Source organism: Festucalex cinctus, chromosome 15 (genome assembly GCF_051991245.1).
Source record: "Festucalex cinctus isolate MCC-2025b chromosome 15, RoL_Fcin_1.0, whole genome shotgun sequence".
Taxonomy (NCBI): domain Eukaryota; kingdom Metazoa; phylum Chordata; class Actinopteri; order Syngnathiformes; family Syngnathidae; genus Festucalex; species Festucalex cinctus.
Window position 1 is genome coordinate 23756739 of NC_135425.1, and position 21188 is coordinate 23777926.

At 40.7% G+C, this 21188-nt stretch overlaps 2 protein-coding genes across 34 annotated transcripts in view; one reads left to right on the forward strand and one right to left on the reverse strand.

Annotated features, from left to right (window-relative positions):
- fnbp1b (formin binding protein 1b) overlaps nt 1–6495 on the forward strand; it is a 52544-nt gene extending 46049 nt beyond the window's left edge. For 30 of the 31 annotated variants that reach the window (XM_077498277.1, XM_077498270.1, XM_077498275.1 and 27 more), the window contains 3 exons: nt 600–721; nt 830–999; nt 2446–3645. In XM_077498277.1, coding sequence (XP_077354403.1) covers nt 600–721; nt 830–999; nt 2446–2624 — 471 coding nt within the window. In that variant the 3' untranslated portion in view covers nt 2625–3645. Of the gene's footprint in view, nt 1–599; nt 722–829; nt 1000–2445; nt 3646–3999 lie in introns of those variants that run through there. The other variant, XM_077498272.1, reaches the window with a different exon arrangement.
- Nucleotides 1–21188, reverse strand: part of agpat2 (1-acylglycerol-3-phosphate O-acyltransferase 2 (lysophosphatidic acid acyltransferase, beta)) — a 120543-nt gene that overhangs the window by 63407 nt on the left and 35948 nt on the right. For 2 of the 3 annotated variants that reach the window (XM_077498334.1, XM_077498335.1), the window contains 2 exons: nt 18350–18762; nt 9214–9265 (listed from right to left, as the gene is read on the reverse strand). The gene's annotated coding sequence lies outside the window, so the exon portion shown is untranslated. The remainder of the gene's footprint in view (nt 1–9213; nt 9266–18349; nt 18763–21188) is intronic. The other variant, XM_077498336.1, reaches the window with a different exon arrangement.

The following is a 21188-nucleotide window of genomic DNA, read 5'->3' on the forward strand; positions in this document are numbered from 1 at the left end:
GACGATCTTTAAATGGATACTTCACTTATTTAGCCCATTCTAGCAATAAAAAGTTAATATTTTGTCTATAATTAATTTGATACTTTATTTTTCACGTACAATTAGTACCTTTAAAAACACATTTTGCAACTTGCTGTCGACTGAAAATGACATCACAAGGGCTCAGGTAACCAATCACTGCTCACCTGTGTTCTAGGTTTGGTCATGTGACATTCACAAGCTGAGCTGTGATTGGTTACCTTTGCCCTTGTGATGTCATTTTCAGTCGACAGCAATTTGCAAAATGTGTTTTTAAAGGTACTAATTGTACATGAAAAATAATGAAAATATCACATTTATTATAGGCGAGCCATGGAAAATGTACATCCACTTTTTTTCTTTTTTTTTAACCATAACCTTTTTGGGGGTGACGAGTGACAAGTCTTGCAGTGTCAAGATTAAACTGGACTATTGTTACTTTGTTTTAATGACCCAAACATCAACCATTGAAAACTAGCCTCAGTTTTGTGGAACTTTTTTTTTTTTTTTTTTTGTGGGATGAAGAACAAAGACTTGACTTTGCTCACCGCCATCACTTTGTCGCATCGAACCCGTTGCAGGGCTGGCTGGCCGAGGTGGAGGAGCGGATGCCATGCAAGAGCGACTCACAGCGGCGAAGCGGACTCTACGAGAGCCACAGCAGCACCGCCGTCAACAACAACTGCGCGCAGGACCGAGAGAGGTAAGGTATACTCGTCGGCAAAAAAAAAAAAAAAAAACCGCCACGAGGAAAGACCTTCATACCTTTTTTTTTTTTTTACTGTCTTTGTGTGTGTTGGCCCTGGAGCAGCCCGGACGGCAGCTACACGGAGGAGCAGAATTCCGAGATTCACGTCAAGGCCAACGTGGCCAACGCTAGCAAGCCCCTGGCGGCCGGCACGCCCGAGTTTGACGATGAGTTTGACGACGAGGAGTCGCTGCCCACCATCGGAAACTGCAAAGCTTTGTACCCGTTTGACGGTAAGCCAGCGGGGAAGAAGTAAGACACTTTTTTGGATTTGGTTGACGTGTCCGTCATGAGAAGAGCCACACAAAAGTCCAAAAATACACAGGAAGTTAGCCATTTTGGTTCCAAGCTGCCATTTTAGGTTCTTTTCTAAAACGCAATTATTTCATTATTTTGGTGTAATTGTGTGTTTCATATCCACCGATCTTAATTTATGACTGGATAGCCAATAGCCCATACACACACGTGCAAGTAGTTGAAGCCACAGGGCAGCCATCTTGCTCCTCCCACCTCGCGAGCAGACTACTGTATAAACTTTACATATCTGTACAGATTAGACATATATAGCTCATAGGCACTTGTGCTGCATTCGAGGATGGTCGTAAGTACGACTTTACCGAGTTCAAACCAGGAAGTGTGCACGGGAACGCCCCCTTGAACTCGGAAATTCCACTTGCGAAGTCGGAAAAAAAGAAGGACCCCGACTTCACCGACGGACTACAATGTGATGTCGCTGAATGGCAAAACACAATTTACTCGAGTATAAAACTAGATCGCTTTCTTCATTCATAAATATTCAACATAACTTCACGTAACGCAACGTTTGAGTTTTAAGAACCAAAATAAAAAACAATTCACCACTATCCGCCATTTTGGTTGTTTACTTTCGCCTCGAATGCTTTCAGGTCGGAACTAGGAAAAACCAACTCGGTTTATCGCTCAGTTCCTTAGATCATAATATTAGAATTGGCAGAACTAAAGGTATAATTCTTTAATTAAAAAATATATATATTCACGTTTCCTCCTGTAAACATCATTAAGCATATCATTTATACATGTATTTAAGGCAAGTTGTTTAATGTCTGAAGTCCTCGTTTATATTTAACAAATTAAAATCATGCTGTTTCTACTAAGTACTGTCTCAAATGTTCTCCAATTTCAACACTGTAAATGTATAAGATCGTATGCCGAGAAACGTTTCTTGGGAGTAGTAATATGGCGGCCTCGCCTTAGTCATATAAATCAGTGGTTTTATCCAAGCTTTCACTCATCATTCATGTCACTGTCGCCACCTAGTGGTGACAGGAAATGGCCACAAATAATCGTTGCATATAAATGAAGACGCTTTGAAGCAACCATGAGGCCTGCTGGCTGTGCTCATGTGACTGCTGGAATGTGAAGAGGAGGAGGAGGAGGAGTTTGACCTTCCTGGTCAGTATGTGGAGGAGGAAGAGTAATTAAATGAAATGCTCATTTCTACAGCTGCTTGCTTTTCAAAATGCTGCATCAAGCACAGAAGTAGGCAGACATCAAAGACGCAAACGTGAGATATGTGGACAAATTGTTTGGCATCACGTTTTTGTGCAAACACGATGAGGGAGGGAGGGAATTAAATATAATTTTATCTGAGCTCTAAAAAGTAGTGTAACAAGTGGCATTTGTTTTGTTTTTTTGCGCAGGCCACAACGAGGGCACCATCTCGGTGGCCGAGGGCGAGCTGCTGTATGTCATCGAGGAGGACAAAGGCGACGGCTGGACGCGGGTGCGCCGCAACCAGGACGAGGAAGGCTACGTGCCCACGTCCTACGTGGAGGTCTTCTTGGGGACCAACGCCAAAGGTGCTATGACCTACATTTGACAGTCATTAGACACCCCCCCCACCCCCAAGTCCACCCGCCGTATTCCTCCGTCGTGCCTCCGAGCCTCAACACCAAATGAATGTAAATATGTTGTAGCTGACGCATGACAAATGTCATCTGCTGTAAAAATTGCCTCATTCAGTGGTAAATAGTAGAGCTCGACCGATTAATCAGCATTAAAAATAAATAAATAAAAAAATCTATCGGTCAGGCCTTAATGTCTAGTATATGTAAGAAAAGTTATTTTTCTAGGTTCCGATGACAAATTTGTCCACTTGCATGCTGTACGCTTTTTTTTGTGTGATTTCGTAGCATGAGCTGTCTCTGCCAAAGCAAGTATTTGACTTTAGAACAATCTTATGGCACACCACCAAATGAAAAAAAAATATATATTATAGAAATAATGACGATTTGTTCTGAATTGAGTTGAACACGTTACTGTTCATCCTGTTGCATGAATGTCAACAGATGACACAAGTTGATTGTACCTTCTGCCATCTAGTGGAAAAGCTTTTTGTCAATCTATCACTGACAAAGATAAGATTACTTTTGGACCATTTAAGTTCAATTGGATAATTTTCCGTTGGCACACCGGCGGAAACGGTCACGAGCAATGTTAGCTTGCCAGGCTAACAATTTCTTCTTGCCGATTGCACCTTTAAAGTTTCTCTTTCATTTTGTTTTCTTTTACATTTTCACATTTTTCCCCCCCACAACCATCTAACTTCTATTATTCTGTCCATTTCCTTGTTATTGAAAAAAAAAAATCTAAACTGTAGAAGAAAAATAGGATTAAGAGATTCTTTTAAACTCTCTTATAAAAATACATGTGTAGTAGGAGAATCCAATTTGAATCTTTCAAGAGGAAAATACAACTATTTAAAATTATTAGCACAACAGTAGATTTAATTTTGGGGAAATACAATCAAATATTAAAAGAATAAAGTCATATTTGCAGAATAAAGTATACATTTTTTAATTTCTAATATGAGGAAAAATATGGAAGCGTAAGAGCTGCCAACGTGGAGTAAACATTTTTGGCTGGCGAGCATGTTCGAACATACTCGCAAATACGTTTGAACATACTCGCAAATATGTTCGAACATAGTTGAAATATGTTCGAACATAGTTGAAATATGTTCGAACATATTTGCGAGTATGTTCGCACGTATTTGCAACTATGTTCGAACATACTCGCCAGCCAAAAATGTTTACTCCACATTGGCAGCTCTACGCTTCCGCAGAAATTCAACTTCAAACTTGACTTCCATATCAATGCACTTCTTTTTTTTTTTTCCCGCTCCACCGCCATCTAACATTTCTTTTTTTCTCCTTTGTGTCACTTGTTTGTTTATTTCCTGTCCTGCATTGCAGATTCCTAAACGAGATGCTGGCTGAGGAAGCGGCAGGGCAAGCGGCCTGGGGGAGAAATCGCCCTGTTCCTTCTTAAAAAAAATAAATAAATCAAAATAGAAAAAAGAGCAGGAGATGGACACTTTACGAACCTTTTTTTTTTTTCTTCTCCCCCTTCCACGCTAAAATTGTTCCACGCTATTGTGGCCCCTAACAGCTTGGCCGCTTGACTAACCCACAACGGCGCAGTCAGAGAGAGGACGCAGAAGCAAACCGCACCGCCGGCCGACCGCAGACCGAGTTTCGCTCCATTTTTCATCATCATCCATCCAACCATCCAACCTGGAGCCAATCGGATGACAACACACTTTCAGAAAAATATGATTCAAAGTTGGAATTTTACAAAATAGGAAAATAAGTATATCAAATATGATAGAGCGCCTTTATGGATAAATAAGTCATGCTCATTTAATATACGGAAAAATCTGACCAAATTTTAAGTTATAAATTTCAATTGTATTCTTGAAATATTACTGCTTTTTATGCCAATACTACAAGAATGGCTTTATTCTCGTAATATTAGAAAAATTTGGTCATAAATAGTGGTAATGTTATTCCAAGAAACAATTGTAATATTACACAAAAAAAGTTGCAACATTCATATTGTTATGACAAAACAGGCTGCACTATTATGATTTTACTATACTTGTAATAAACGTCATAATGTTGCAAAATATAGACGTAGTACAGAAAAAAAAATCATTTAAGATTGGAAAAATTGACAAGTGATATTTTTTTTCTCCCCCTGAGTGTGTGCGATTGGAGGAGAGCTGCTCGGCTCCTCCCATTTCAGGAAGTGGGAGGAGCCGAGCTGGTCTCCTCCCACTTCAACAAGTGAGGTTGTCTTTGTGTTTGTCCTGTTACGACATCATCACGATGACTTCATGTCACGTCTGCTGTCTGCTTCTCTCTCTGACCTGAAAAATGCAACCGCCCCCCAAAACCCTTCCTTTCCCTTCCTCACCTGCTCTTAACCCCGCCCCTTGCAGGATGGCACCTTGATGGCTATCGTTTACAGCCAATCAGCTCTCGGCGTTGTGGTGTGCCGCATGCTTGCCCTGTCTGCCTCCTCGACCCCACCCCCAACCAATTGTCCAATGGGGGTGGGGTGGTGGTAACTTGAATCTTTTTTTTCTTTTGTCATTTACCGTATTTTATTTGTTAATGCGGGCCACCACCCACCCCATTAACCATCATTTTGTAATTTAATTTTAGTTAGTGCTGAAAAGAGCTCGCCCCACCCCCCACACAATCATTACCTCTCCCTATTTTGTGTTGCCCCGCCTGCCATCAGACCCCAAAAGTCCATTTGAGCCCCGCCCCCCTTCCCAAGCTTGTGGTGTTGATGCCAACATACTGTGAGCCTGCTTTATTTCTTTAACTGACACTTGTTGTTCCTACACTGTCAGACTAAAACCAACCATGACGTCCACCCATCGCAATGGCACATAGCCTTTTTTTTTTTTTTTTTTTCCACTGATTGTCATTATTAGCATTATTATCCGAACCAGAAAATGTGTGTTAATGGCGTGTTCTGCCACTGAAAAGCCACTTTACTGCAAGAGAGTGTTTGATTAATTTGGGACGGATTGCCTTGTGGTGAGGAGCAAAACCAGCAGGTGGCGCACTACACAAACTAGCAAGTCCAACCGCAGCCAAGGAGAGTCATGGTAAAAAGAAGAAGAAGAAGAAAAGTACAATTTGGAGTGGAAAAATGTGCAGTTACATGAGAACATGTCGAAATATTACGAGAAATAGAAATGGGAATTACGACAAATAGTACAAGTTATTTTTGTTGACAATATTAGGAAAAGAGAAGTCATTTTTTCAAATTTTGTCAAATTTGTAGCAAATTATTAAAAAAATATTTTACAATTACGTTGATTTTTTTATGGGACAAAGCTATGAAAATAAATAATTCAGCAAGAAATAGTAAAATTAAAAAAAAGATTTTTTTCTCAAGAAAAATGGCATAATATAGCATAGTTGTATTTTTGAAGGAAGACGAGAAAGGGCCAAGAATATATTTATCACGTTAGTTTCCATTACATCGTTATACTACAATTTCTCATAATATTACGACTGTTCTCACAACTTTTATTTTTATTTTTTAAAGGCATCTATTTGAGTTATTTTCAGTGTTCACTCTTTGGTCAAAAACAAACCACTATTTGCTCCTGGCGTTGTTTTCCCAGTGGAGATTGAGTTTTGTGTACATTGGAGATGCAGAGTATAAATATATAAATAAGAATATATGGTTCAAGATGCAAAAGGAAAATTGTACCGATGGGGAGCGTGGCGCTTTGCAAGCGTACGTAACACCACACATTTGTGTTTGTTTGCTTCTTGTTGCCTGTTGGCCAATTTTGCTTGTGTGTGTGTGTTTTTTTTTTTTTTTTGAGCACTGAATACTTTGTATTGTGTTTACTGTGCCAATTAAATAATGCCTGAAAGTTATGACCAGGTCTCGTCTTTTGTCAGGCTTGTTGCCATAGCGACCACCATTACCTCAAACACCAAAAGGATTCTTTTTTTTATTTTTTTATTCACCTACTCGCCACCAGACGGCACTCACGCTACACCAGAAATAAGCCACCTGTAGTGCTAATTGCTAACCGTGCAAGTAGTGAGTGCTAATGAGTTTTGACATTAGTGTGATGTTTTTAAAACACTGTTGATGGCGCATTTCATACAAATACACACATCTGGTTTGTCCATTAAAGTGACACACCTGCCACACGCTGTATTTCCAGGTGTGCCTAATAAAGTGGGCCTAGAATTCGACTTTGTGTATGGAAAGTTTAATCGTATTACCATATTTAGAACATTCCCCCAGTCCCTAATGTGTTTGACCTTTGAAAACCACAGAAAGGTTTCCTTTTTTTTTTTATTTAAGTGGGGATGTTCAAATCCTACAGTGCTAACTGGTGGATAAATATATTAAATGCCAATTAAGTGAAGCTAATGTTAGCATTGGGAGCCAATTTGGGAATATAGTGTTCGACTATTAATATTAGAAGCTAATATTACAAGTACAAAAGCTAAGGCTGCAAGGTATTATTAGAAGCTAATGTTGAAGCTAACACTTATGCTAACGTAATCGATAAGGTAAACTTTCTTTTTTAAAAGCTAACTTTGGAAGCAAGTTTGGAAGCTAGTGATGAGCTAACGTCAAAAGCTAATGTTGGTCTTCAGATACAAGCAATAGTACAGTTATTTTGTTAGTATAATTTCCGACACCTAGTGGTGATCATTGTACACATCAAAATAAAACAAGCAAGCCTTTGTTTGTATCTGTAAGGAAAATCAGCAACCTTATATACCTCTCTTCAAGTACCCGAGTATGCTTGACATCAACAAAAGACAATCGCAACAAGTAATCAAAGACCAAATCAAAAGGAGCCAAGTTTGCCAAATCAAAAGAAAAACAACAATATAACCACATTAAGTAGAAAACAAGTTTGATTTTACCGTTCTGATTCGAAACTATCCAACTGTCAAAATCTTACTCTCTTGCTGTCATGTTATTGTAATTACTGTAATGAATCCTGTGAAGTTTGCATGTTCCAACCCCACCATTTATTGACATTGTGATTGCATGGCAACCGGCACAACATTCCACTGATTATTAGTACACACGTGATGCACAGGTTTTTGTTTGGAGGCAATTGGCTCAACCCATGAATGAATGATTCTTCTTCTTCTGTTTTTTTTTTTTTGGTGTGAGGAAAAGAAAAAAAGCAGCTCTGCTCTGCCATGACATCACCCCTGCTACACATCTGGAACTACTTGAATGTGTGTGCACGGCCATAGAAAACGAATAGCTGTTGACACATCAGCAGTATGGGTAAAAAAATAAAAAGACAAAAGGAGCGAGGAAGAAAGGAGCAAAAAAAAAAAGTGTTTGTTCAGAACAAAATGAAAAGTGGCTCTTGTAAAAATTTTAAACGATTCTTATTATTTTAAGCGCCGTTGCTCGTGAATTGCTGCTGTTTATGAAGTCCAGGCTTCAGAAGCATTTTCAGTGCGCCCAGCAGTACCCATGATGTGCCACTAGGTGACAGTATCGCTCTGCAAACTCCTTCGTGATCGTTCGCCATCACAACGGTCGGTTTGACCAGTTTGAAGTGACACTTTTGCCCAAATTATTTTCTAATTATGTCTAATATTAACAATTAATATTTTTTCACACGGCATCAAGTTCACAAGATAGATAAATGTTCCATTAATCTCTGCAAGTATTAACATTTTCAAATGTTCACTTTGACAAAAGGTTAAGGTTGTGTTATGAATAGGTTTGTTTTCTTTTTTAATGTGCCAATTGGAGCCTGTGAGTGGAATCAATCAAATCTGATTTTTCCCTCTTTTTATTTCTTAAACCTATTAGTGTCACGAATTCAATACACTTTTTATATATTGTACAACCTCACAACATTCCATATTATATTTTGTTTAGCGCGTTGGACATAAATGTGAGGTTGTTTCTCCTCCTCACCACCAGGGTGCAGTACCTTACTTTTGGTACAAGAATAAGTCCATCAGATGCTGACATCATGAGCCATTTGCTCTGTTGAAAGAAAAAAAAAAAAAAAAAAAAAAAAACCCATTGTAACAATGGGACTTTGTGTTCGACGTCCTTCCCATGCGAGCACACAACGGAATTAGAGAGAAAAAAATGAGCTAAAGAGCTCCAATTTCCAGGGGAGGGGGGGCGAAGAGGTAAAAGTGGGGAGGGGCTGCGAGGAGGGGGGCTGGATGACAGAATGTGTTTGCCAGATGTTTGTCATCCACGTTGAAACAAACAAACATTCCGGGCGATCTCTCACTTTCTTTTCCCCGTCTGGTTTCCATTTTCACCCGCAAACAATTAAAAAAAAAAAAAAAAATGGATGAGGTTGAGAATCTGGAGGTCAAAGCCACATCGGACACGTGTGCCGGAGATGTTCTCGGCGTGCTGAGTTGTGCCGGGCTCTCCGGCGGGCCCCGTGGACCTCCACGGACCTCCGTCGTCATCCTGCTGACTCATCGCCTGCATTTTTTTTTTTGTACTCCGTGCCCCTTCTCCATGAATCAGCCCCCCGACACACACTCGAGTCCAAAATGAACCCCCTCCCCAGTAGGGTTTCCCTCCCCACAGCGGAAGAAAAAAAAAAAAAAAAAAAGAGGTTGACTCACCGGAGCGTTAAATTCTTTTGCGATGCGGAAGGATTCCCCGAGGAGGCCGCAGCTGCCAGGAGATGAGATACGAGAACAACACAAAAGATTTAATATGCAATAATAATCGTAAATCTCGATTCATGCTGTGCAATATTAGGTAAATGCTGGGTTCGGGTCGGCGGGTGGGATTCAGGTTGGAGCAATGAGTGACGAGCTTTTAGCTTAACAGTTTTTCATAGACAAATTCTATGCTAGTATTCTTACTATTTTCTTACCCGGACATTTAGCACCGTTCTCGGGTAGGAAGTTTCAGGCCTTGTTAACTTAGCTGACTTTTTCGTATGGAGAGCCCCCCCATGTTTGGACAGGTTTTTTCTAATTAGGGTTAAGGAAGGGTCTGGGGTTCCCACAGAAGTCATCTGCACCCCCGTCTCCAGTTCTGAACTGCACAGTAGCGTAACAGGTAAATCCCGTGTTTACAGAGACACAAAGAGGCAAATGACAGCTGAGTACTGCATTCCACTGATGAGACTTCAGAAGGCAGTCAGCTTTCATTTCAACTTCTCTCTGCGCTGGAATGCACACTGTCACTTCAACGTGGCTGCATCAAATGTTTAAGAAATAAATGGCGTGTCTTGTTTTTATTTGGGGGCTCCGGGGGGAAAAAAATCAAAAATTCTCTCCCCTCAAGAACAGATTTTCTTAAGATGTTTGTGTTGGCTGCCAAACAAACAAGAGTTTAAAAAAAAAAATGTTGCGCTAAAGTGAAAACTTCTGCCTAAGGTACAGTCACTAATCAAAGCTCTAAAATGATGCGTCAAGTGTGTCAGCATGTTTTGGGATTAAAAGCCCCACCAAGTACTCAACACGTTGTCATTACCTGCAGACTGAGCTTGTCATTGGCACGCCCACACCCCCCATTCACCCTCGCAACCATCATCCCCATTTACACTTCACTGCACGACCTCGGGCGACAGCGGATGAGCTCATAACACTTCCTCTCGACTTAAGCCTTCCGGTTTTTCTTCTTATCAGCTGAGACATCTGAAGGGCGCCACATCTGTCGGGCCTGTCACCTTTCGGACCTGCCAAAAAGATGCGCGTCCCCAAACACAGCCAGGAAGAAATCCAATTGGTCTTAATGGAAAACCCTTCAGTGTGATATAAACTTCATTTTGGAAGCTAACCCTAACCCCAATCCTGACCTAAAAGCTAGCAAGTCTAATCATAAAAACGCTCACCCTAACCCAACCCTTATCTGACTCCTGACCCTAGCCTTAACCCTAAAACTGGATGTCAACAAATTATCAGGAAAACACAAACCCACAGCCCCCAAAATCCCTTATCTTAGTCCCTAAACCTGGCTCTGTATTCTCAGGAAACCCTTTAACCACAACGCTCAGCCCTCCAAACAATTCGAAGACTAGATACCTTAAAACTGGTCTTCAAGCACTACAACACTGGCCAAACATGCCACAAACCTTTACATAGACAAAAACTATACACACGCTTTGAATGTCCCCATTTTGGAAAAGCTCTTCAAGTGTTGTGTAACTAGCAACGTGTTGGATCGCACTCTCTCCATTTTGGCTCGAGGAAGACCAAACATTTTTATTTTATTTTTTTTGAAGAAGAAAGCAGTTTTTATGCCGCGATCAGCTGTTAACGATTAACATGTTGAGCTGAGGAACGCTCTGAAACTGAACCGCAACATGTCCAAATGCATCCCGTCAGACTTGAGAGTGCTTGTTCTTGTTCTGTGCCCTCACACTATGAACAGTCTTTTTTCCCCCAACAAAGCAGCTGTGGGATGAGTCAGCGTCTGGGTCCGTATCAGCGATAACGCAGGCTGAGCGAGCCACTATGTCAAGTCCCAGTGAGGAAAAAGTGTGTAATCAATGTGGCTCTCGCAGTGAACTTCTTTGGTCCTTCCGTGGCAAAGGCAAGACGTCCCGACATGGCTTGACAGACGTTTGCAGATGTTTACAGATAAACATTCTCAGGCCACACCGAAACGGGAGCCTTCCAAAACATCCGTGGGACGAAGGGTTTGGATTTGGGGCTAGGGTATTCTCATAGGAAATTAATGAAATTGTCTCTGAAACATATTCCGCATATTTGGAATTAAATTTGGATTCCAAGATCCCATCTTCCATTGTTCCAGATCCTGGCGCTCCTTGAAGTGGGGGCAAGCTTCCAACTTTCTTACCCAGGATCGAACCAACGTCCCTGGGCATGGAGTTCCTGAGCACCGCCGGGGGTCTGGGGGTTTGGGATGGGTCTTTTGTCATCCTACCTGACTTTTTCACGGGGACGGCATCTTTGGAATTCTGGAACGTGACCCCCACCTCAAACAGTACTCAGGGAGTCGCCCTGGCTATTTCTATACCTAAGTCAGGGGGTCTTTACGGATAAAATTGGAATTAAATGGGTAGGAAAACCCTAGTTAAGGTTAGATTTAGGGATAGGGTAGGGATAGAGTCTGTCAAAGTTCTAGGCTAGTTTCAAGGTTTGGTGTACGACTTGGCCATTGACGTTGAATGGGACTTGGAAGTCGTACAAATTTTGGGACCAAAGTTAGAAGGTGGGCTTCTGGGGACCGTAGGGCTGTTTGGGGTTGTTGGAGTGCTCCTTCCAAGTTTTGCTTCCAAATTTCAACCATGGAATCTGGATTTAAAATTTTAATTGAGAGTTGAGAGGATTGGGTACCCAGGCCCGACCCAACCTCCTTTTACAACATTCCCCTGTACCCTAAACTCTCACAACTAACAACTGGGCTAAAGGTGCCTTTCAATTCCATGTATTGCAAAGGGAGCTTCCACATGGACTGGCGCCATTGGTTGGAGGAAAAACGATGTGAGGTCATGTACGTGCGCATCCTCCATCTTTGCGCTCTCTGACCACATCACCCCTCCTCCTCTTCTTCATCATCAGTGTTTTGCCTGGCAGACAAAAATGGAGTGTCTGAAATGGAAAGAATCACGTTACTGGTAGCGGCTGCCACATGTGTTTACGTTTAAGGCATTTGCCTTTAACTCTTTCGCAGAGCACCTGATGAAAGAGCAACGGGAGGGAAGAAGGAAGTGGCTGGAAAGTGTGATTCAAACCCCAAAAATCCACCAGGCTGCCACCGCATCATCACCGACGTCGCGGGGGGGGGTGGTTGAGGTCTGGTTCTGCTTGACCCGGGAGGCCGACGGAGGTGGAAAGAATGTGCGATCCAGACGGTGAACACGTTAACGTAGACGAGAAAGTGACTGAGGAGGGGGGGGGGGTAGGGGGGGGAACTTCCTTACAAGTTTTTTTCCCACCATCCCAGATCCACCTAAAAAGCCTGAACCCCTACTCCCCCACAACCAACCAGAATTCAGGATGAAGGATGGATGGAACAGGAGTAGCAGGATGGAAAAGGTTGTGAATGGCTGGACAGAATCGGGGGGTAAAATGTGGAGAACAGCAGAACATTTGGTCCATTTCTTCACTACAGTGACATCATGAAGAAATTGTTGGATTGGTTTCATGTCACGTCACTTCACATATCGTTTCATAGCACATCTTTTCATGTAGCATATCACTTCATAATTTATATCAAAAGGATATTTGGCAGCACTAACAAAAGCTTTTAGGAGTAAATTCTGGCTTCACACCAATCTCAAGATCTCGACCAAATGTTCTTCCCATCCTTTCAAAAAATGTTTTGGAAACAGGTTGAGCAGCCAAATCCTTCGTCACAAACAAATCATCACAACTTGGGCTGTGTGCATTTTAGAATTCAACTTGAAGTGTTTCCTTTACAGGTTCATATCTGGAGATCTTTTTCACATTCCATACATACTTCCAAAGGCATTCTTTGAGACAAACGATTGTATTCATTGCGTGTGATTTATCATCAGAGCGAGGAGGAAAAGCGAGCTGGAGGAAGCCATCTGCGTGGAGGTGGAAAACATCTGCTTGCCAACAGTGTCAAGGATGCACTCCAGCCCGGTTCTGATCCAAGCGACTGTTGCCGGAAAGACTGGAATGATTTCTAGGCCGATTGATAACTCAGGCAGAAGAAGAAAGGGTCCCGTTTATGGGGACTGAAGAGGAGGATGGAGCACCCCAGAAACAAGTTCCAATGGTGGATTGTTGACATTTCCTGTTGTTTCAGTCAACAGCGGGCCCACCCAGTGCGCACGTGAGTTTGCCTGTGGAGGTGTCAGGCCTCCTTAGTGGCCAGGCTGGTGGAAACGAGTTCCCAAGAGGATAAACTTTCAACTGAACACTACCAATAATGTACAATAAATATGTCATTAACAAATTAGCATTTTGGCTCACAGGCTAACAGGTAGCTGTGAGCAGAAAATTAGGACTTTTTAACTGTATTAACATTATCAATATCTGCCATTCACAAAATGTAATATCTCGGCCATTTTGAAGGCTAGCGAGCAAACCGCTAACTCTTAGCATGTGGTTGGTCATTGTCTAACTTTGATTGTATTAAAATAAAAATAAAAATATCAAAAACCCTGTATACCAAAAATAATTTTGGGCAACCTTGAATTAATGAGACATTAGCTCGCTAGCGCTAGCGAGCTAACTGCTAACTACAATCAAGAGATTAGCAAAGTTCTCTTCAACTGCATTAAACTAAATCTGCTATTAGCTTAACAGTTGTGCCACCGTTTTAAAGGCTAGATAGCTAAATGTTAATGTTCGATTAAACTTTTCAGTACAAATCTGCTGTATTAGCTATTTAGCAAAGAATAGCGAGTTATCCGCTAACAATATACAGGATAGTTCCCATTATCATTTAAGGAGATGGTTTATTATATTTGTTTAATTTGCACGCCGGTCCCCATATTTAGGTATCAACTTTTTAAAATAACATACCAATTTATTGTGATTTATTTTGCGGTCCGTCAAGTTAGAGTTTGAGAAATCACTGAATCACTGCTTCATAGGTGTCAGACCCACACCTGTTTGCTCGATGATCTGGAGTCAGTAGTGACCGTCGCCCAGGAAGGGTCCACTTTCGGGTCCGGTGTTCATGAGGATGACCTCCGAGGCGGGGTGGAATCCGGCAAAGTGTAAATCAAAATATTCCTTGAAAAACATCCCCACCAGCAAATCAGCCGAGTTTCACCTCAGGATCCCCTTCCAGTCGTTTTTTATTTTTGGTCCTGATTCCCGAGGAAAATCTGATTATGGCGCTCTGTGATGTCTTTGCTATTAAAGCTATGCAAACATTCCTAGAAGTGGGCTCTAATGTCTTCAGCTGACATTTTGTAAACAAGATCGCCTCACTCCCGAACCCCCACCCACCTACTCTGACACTCTGATTGACCTGAAGGGGAAGTATGCAAAAAAATTCGAGATGGTCCACAATCAATCAAGTCAAACTAGTGGGTTTGACTGACTGAGTGGTTCCTTGAGAGGGTGCATTAGCACATGTTCTATGCTACTTAACCACAACTATTTCAATACAGACCATCAGGTACAGTCCAGTAGTCAATCGCAGAGTACATACAGACAAAAACGCATTCCCTCTCACAATCACACCTACGTACAACTTAAGAGTCTTAAATCAGCCTTGGGGGGGGGGGGCATAAACCTGGTATTCCCAGTAGGTAGGTCTCCCATCCAAGTATTAACCAAGCCTAACCCTGCTTAGCTTCCCAGAGTAATTTGGTCGCTAAACTGGACAAAGTAAAAATAAAAATCAATGAACAGCATTGTTAGCTTCCAGCCACAAGATAATCACTTCACCACGATCCATGTACAGTAGATTCTCTCCTGACATGGGAAATAACGTTTCTGCAATTATCCGACAGATTTTCAAGTGCTGCGAGGCGAGCGGATGTCATGAGAAAAAGTACTTTTATGAAACGCGGGTGTTTACATTCCGACCTCCATTGGCTGTGTTTTTTTTGTTGTTTTTTTTTTGGGTGGGGGCGCAATGTGCGGGGGATACGTCTGTTACTCGTCCCGGATGCCAGATTCGGGAGTCAAAGCTTTCAGCCTAATAGAAAAACCCAAAGGAAACTCAAATGCAGCCCAGAATGGAAAAGTTGTCAGATTAGTTGATATAGGCACAAAAAAAAAAAAAAAGTGGCTGTTGGAAAAACAGCAAGAGGATGAGCAACATTTACATATCAAACGGATTCATGCCACAATGTATACCAGAGCAGTCTTTTCCAGAGTAAAAGGCATTAGACTGTAAATAATACAAATTTAGCCTCACAAGCTAACCGTTAACTGCAAGCAGGAGATTGGTCAGTGTTAATTTTAACTGTATTAAAACCACAATGACAAAACGATACAATACAAATAAATACTTGATTTGCATAACTTTGAATTGAGCTTTTCACAAAATCAATTATTAGCTCATTTACATTTTGAGTATTGGTGAGCTCTGAGCTAATCGCTATCAGCAAAATGCTAGCAACTTTTAAATCTATTTCACTACACTAAATCTGCTGTTTTCAAAATTAAAAGTAGTTCCACAATTTCATAAATTAAATGGCTGTTCTTCCATTTTAAAGACTTAGCTAACCACTAATGTCAATTGAACATCTATCACAAAATCTATCATTATTTAACTCACTCACCTTCAGAGTAGTAATTAGCTAGCTACTAGCGGGAGAGTAGAACCTTTTAATTGAAATAAAAAAAAAAAATCCATTGTTCCCCAATATAAACGCCTGTTCCACCATTTTGAGGGCTAGCTACTAAACTGCAAATGTTAAGTTTAAATTTTCACTAAATTCACAGTTACCCAGTGAGCTTCTTAAAGGTTAGCAAGAAGAACAGCTATTTTGTTGCTATCATTTAACCTTTACATCCATGAAATTCACAAAATCCGCCAATGACTTCATTAAATGGGTGTTCTGACATTTTAAAGGCAGACGAGCTAAATGCTAACCTTCCAACGGAACTCTGCCATTAGCGAATATTTCACTAGCCTTCAAAATTAGGTAACTGTTAGCCGATTACAGCCTTCAACTGTATTAAATTAAATCCAGCGAAAATAAACCACAAGTTGGTTGTCTCAGTGTCGTTCTGTGAGCGATTCCAGCAAGTTTTCCTTTATTATTATTATTTTTTAAAATATTTGTTCCTTGTTTTATGAGCTAATTTGAGAGATCCTGAGCTGCATTGACTAAGATGTTTACAACTCCCCCAACCAAGCCAAGGCGGTGCGAGCGGGGGGAAAGGAGAAATGAGGAAGGAGAAAAAGAAAGAAGAAAAGGAGGCAAAATGTCCAAGCTGAGCTCCAAGAACACGAGGCAGGCAGAGCAGGGGAAGGGGAACCTTGCCAACGGAATTTGCTGGAAAGTCACAACGCCAAGCAAATGTGCAGCAGTTGTCGAGGACTTTTGTTCAAAAACAACAACAACAAAAAAAATCCCACATTTTGCTCGCTATGTTTCGAGAGAAAGCGAAGAAGACGCCGAGAAAGGCGGTGTAGAATAACGTTTGGGATGGGTATGATGGAGGAGGGGAAAGGAGGAATTAGTTGCTGCACCGCACAGCCCTCAGCCTCCCTGCGGACCCCCACGTGAACATATGTTGCTGCTATGACATGACTATAGCAAAAGTGCAGGATGGGTGGGGTGGCCAATAAGGAGGAGCAGGATAGACGCTTCCTAATCCCACCATTTGTTCCGCCTCTGTTCAAAGAAGCTTTATTGACAGTATGACACACTTTTTGGGGGGAGCGATGTCAAAAGTTTTAGGACTTTGGCTTCCCCTCATGTTCAAGGTCAGTGTGTTAGGTTAAGTTGTTTAAGGTTACTGTTAGGGCGGTGTTATGGTAAAAGCTAGGGCGAGGCTGATGTTTTTTGAACAGTTCGGACAATGTGCTCGAGACCCTGACATGCAAACTGTCATCATCACCATTAAGAAGATTGGCAGCATTTTCGTTTTGATGCAGCTCAGTTGGAAGTCCAGCCGAAGACGCTTCTAGGACCCGCTAAACCAGGGGAAACCCTCCCACAAATAATAATAGCAGCAAAAACAATAACTAGTTTACCGGCTTCACATTTTCATAGTGATGCAGAAAGAAAATGTGAGTGGTATGTCATTCTGCTAGACGTTCTGCCCCTGCTAAAGCAATCATCATCGTCTCGTCTTGACGAACGAGCTGGAATGCACTGCAAATTTTCTTTCAGGCCTCCAGTGACAAGTCAGTGGGTTATGGCCTGTATTCCACTGAGGGGCGACCGTTTGCAATGCAATGCGTTTCTGTTACCCTTAGTTTTGCGTAAAATTGCGCAAAAGCAGGCTGGTAATGGAAACGTATGATTTCCGAAAAAAAAAAATATATATCGCAAAAAACCTTTTACGCTCTCATGAGGTGGTTTGTGAGACGTGTCGAAATAGAAGTATTTCGCAAAAGTGTAATGGAAACACTTTGTGCACATTCCCGGTTCGATCAAAGTCGCATCATTGCCTAAACGTTCGCTGAACAGTCTTAATGGTCTTTCTGGTCCTAAGGAAATTCACGTTCAAAGTTTCATTTAAGGCTGTTTAAAGAACCATTGAGACTTTTTAGAGAATGTTTAGGAAAGTCAGGGTTTGTGCAAGGTCTCATCGTTTTCTAAACGTTCTTTAAACAGTCTGAATGGTTCTCTAAACAGTCTTAAAGAAAATATTGAACATGAATTTTGTTGCGACAAGGAACATCATTAAGACTGTTTAAAGAACCATTAAGACTATTTAGAGAATGTTTAAGACTAATTAGGAAAAGTTTCGACTTTGAAACAAACCCTGACGTAAAATGAAAATTCGCTAGCGTCGTAAATGTTCATACCTCGGTGGGATACGGACTTTAGGGTGAAGGTTTAATGTCCGATCGTGGTTTAGGATTAATAAGGTTAGAGCTAAGTTAGAGTAGGATTCAGGGTGAAGGAAGGTCTTATAGATAGGACTAGAATTGTTCAAAGGAAATGATCAGGGAACGGGTTACAATGACAGTTTGGGGTCGGGTTTATGGTAAGGTTTAGGGTCTGGGCTTGGGTTGTAGTTAGGATAAAGTTTGTGTTGGGTATAGAAATGCTTGATAATTGTTTTAGAGCAAGAGAGTGTTGAATCATTGGAATCTTCACCAGGTCAAATTCAACGGAACCAAACTGAACCTGCTTTGATCCTCACACAATTCTTCACCACTTACCTTGACTCTTGACACCTTCCAGAACCGCCCATCCTGCAGTGCGGTACCAGGAACCCTCAGAACCAGTTGGTGGACCAGAACGTGTTGGAATGCAAGCCAGAAGAAGACGCCATGGTCCAGCCTCCCTCACTCAGCATCCAATTCTCGCTGATTTTATTTTCTGAGCGTACTCAGTGAACTGAATCTCAGAAGTGTTTCTGGTTAGAAGAAGCCAGCACAATTTGGCCTGGCAGCTGAGAACAGCAGGAGATTGCACACAGTGCTCGGAAACATCAGGAAGGACTCTTATGGGTTATTTCGTCTTCTCTCGGGCTCCAATTTTTGTATCTGGGAGAGGCAAATTTTGTGTTTGGAGCCTTGGGTCCACTTTCTCGCTCCCTGGAGAAGATGCAGTTTTCCCCAGTGTCGCTGTTCTGTATGAACGATAGCAACAAAGATTGGAGGGATGAAACAACTTTATCGCTCTTTACACTGCTTAGAAAAATTTAGCATTTTCGGCTTTCGCAATATAAAACAATTTGATACTGTGTGTTATACTTCCCCCTGGTGGCCAAGCTGTGCACGCCAGAATGAGTAGCACAATACCCATCGAATGATGCACAAACTGTTTAATTCTTTTGGTTTGTTTTTATTTAAAACACATTATACATTTTTTTTGTTGCTGTATTTATACATTTCTATTTATTTCAATAAGGAAATATGATTGTTTTTGTATTACAAATGTGGTCACAGAAGGAAACTCGTATGGCAAGGCACCATCGCAATTCTATAGGTTGAAAAGTATATTTCACATGCTGGCTCAGCGCAAAATGAAGCACGCTAGCAGAACGGCTAGCGTGTCTGGATCCGCCCTTGCGAGCTTTGCTCTTTGAAGCGAGCATCGTCGGTACCTGGCTTATTCCCCATCTTCTGTTTTTAGAGCGTCGTCTCCGGATTTATGGTCTCCTCCAGGGCTCTGGTGTCTTTTCCATTCATATTCCCCTCAACAGAGATCCCGCACGCTATTTTGCATTTCCTCCCCCAACCCCCCCGGTTGTAGCAACACGTTCGGAGCAGATGTTTAATTCGAGTGGAGACTCAAAGTGTAATCAGTGAATTAATTAAGTCTGACTGCAAAATTTAGGAGTTTATATTATCAACATGATGGCCAGCTAGTTCTGTTTTTTTCTAAGTAGAAAAAACAACAACAACCAGTTGTCGTATGAGACAGCTATGAGATGAGACATAATAATCCACTAATAAGTAAGAACATTACCAGAATACCCGTTTATTTTTTAAATACAAGGAAAAATGTCATTACGAGAAAAGTTGTACTATTAAGAGAAAAAGTCATAAATGCTACGAGAATTGTCCATCACAACATATGGGAAATGCATTGTAATACTACACGGGAAAATGTCACGTGAGAAAAGTTGCGTCATGTAAATATATGTTTATTGGAAAAAAAAAAAAAAGTCAGAATTTATGAGAACATTCACGTTACGAGAAGACGTAATATTAAGAGAAAAATTCATTACAAGAAAAAATTGTAACATTACTGGATGTTTATTTTTTTCACAAAAAAAACGAGAAAAAAAGTCATATCATGAGAAAAAGGTCAAAATGTCTTGAGAAACGTAATGCGAAGGGAAAATGTCAAAACATTGGAGAATAGTAACATTTAAAAAAAATATATATGAAAAAATTGTAATATTACCAAAATAGGCCACATTGTTAGCGAATATCTCTTTTTTTTTTAAGAAAAATGTAAAGAGGGAAAAAGTTACATTCAAGAAGTCGAAATGCTACGACAAAATGTAATATTGTGTGAGCTCGGAAAGCGTAATGTAGAGGGAAAAAAGTCGTAACACTACAAGAAAAAAATGTCACATTACGAAAAAAAAAGTTTCAAAAATAGAAAATCTTTTTTGTGAAAAACATAATTTATGAGGATAAAAAGCACATTACTAAAGGTCACAATGTTAACTAAAATCAAAAACGTCTGCGTTTTAAAGCACTTGATGAGGATCTCTTTGTGATGGATGCTCCGACTCATTAGTTCCGCAATGAACATCTTGAAACGGTCCAAAGCCACATGCTTCATGTCAGTCATGTTTTTGTAAGCTGTCATTGGTTTAAATGTCCAATCGTGCAGAAAAATTGGTGAAGTCATTCTCGCATTTTATTGGCTGAGCTCACCGTTCCGTGCTGTTTCTCTGCCACTGTGCTCACATTAATGATTTTTTTATTTAATTTTTTCTGTGGAAAGTGCTTGTTCACCTCCCACGCTGCCTCGCTTAAACTTTTCCACTGTACAATAGTGCCGATTGTTCGCCATCTTTGATTTTTCCCTTCAGGTAAAACCATTACAAAGTATGTTGTATTTAAACTCCTCAAGGTCGAGCAGAGTTTAAAAACTCTACAGAGAATGACGTTTTCTTGTAACATTAAAGCGATTTCTGTAACTTGTTTCAACATCACTCAGAATTCTTCTAAAAAAAAAAAAAAAAAATTCAAAAAGAACATTTTTCTAAAAAAAAAAAAAAAAAAAAAAAAAAAGGGTAGTTCTCATCACATTGACTTTTTATCACATTATGACTTTCAATTAAAATATAAAAAAATCAAAACAATTAAAAGCTATTCTCATTGATGTGCCTTTTTTGATAATTGGTTATTTTCAACACTGCAACATTTTCACGTATCATTACATCTCATAACATTCTAACTTGTAGCATCACTTTTTCCCCAGATTACAATTTTTATTCTTATAACATTTGATCTGTTTGCTGTTTTTATAAAACCAAAAAAACTATTCTTATAGCATTACAACTTTTTCCTCATATTATATCTTGTGAAGAAT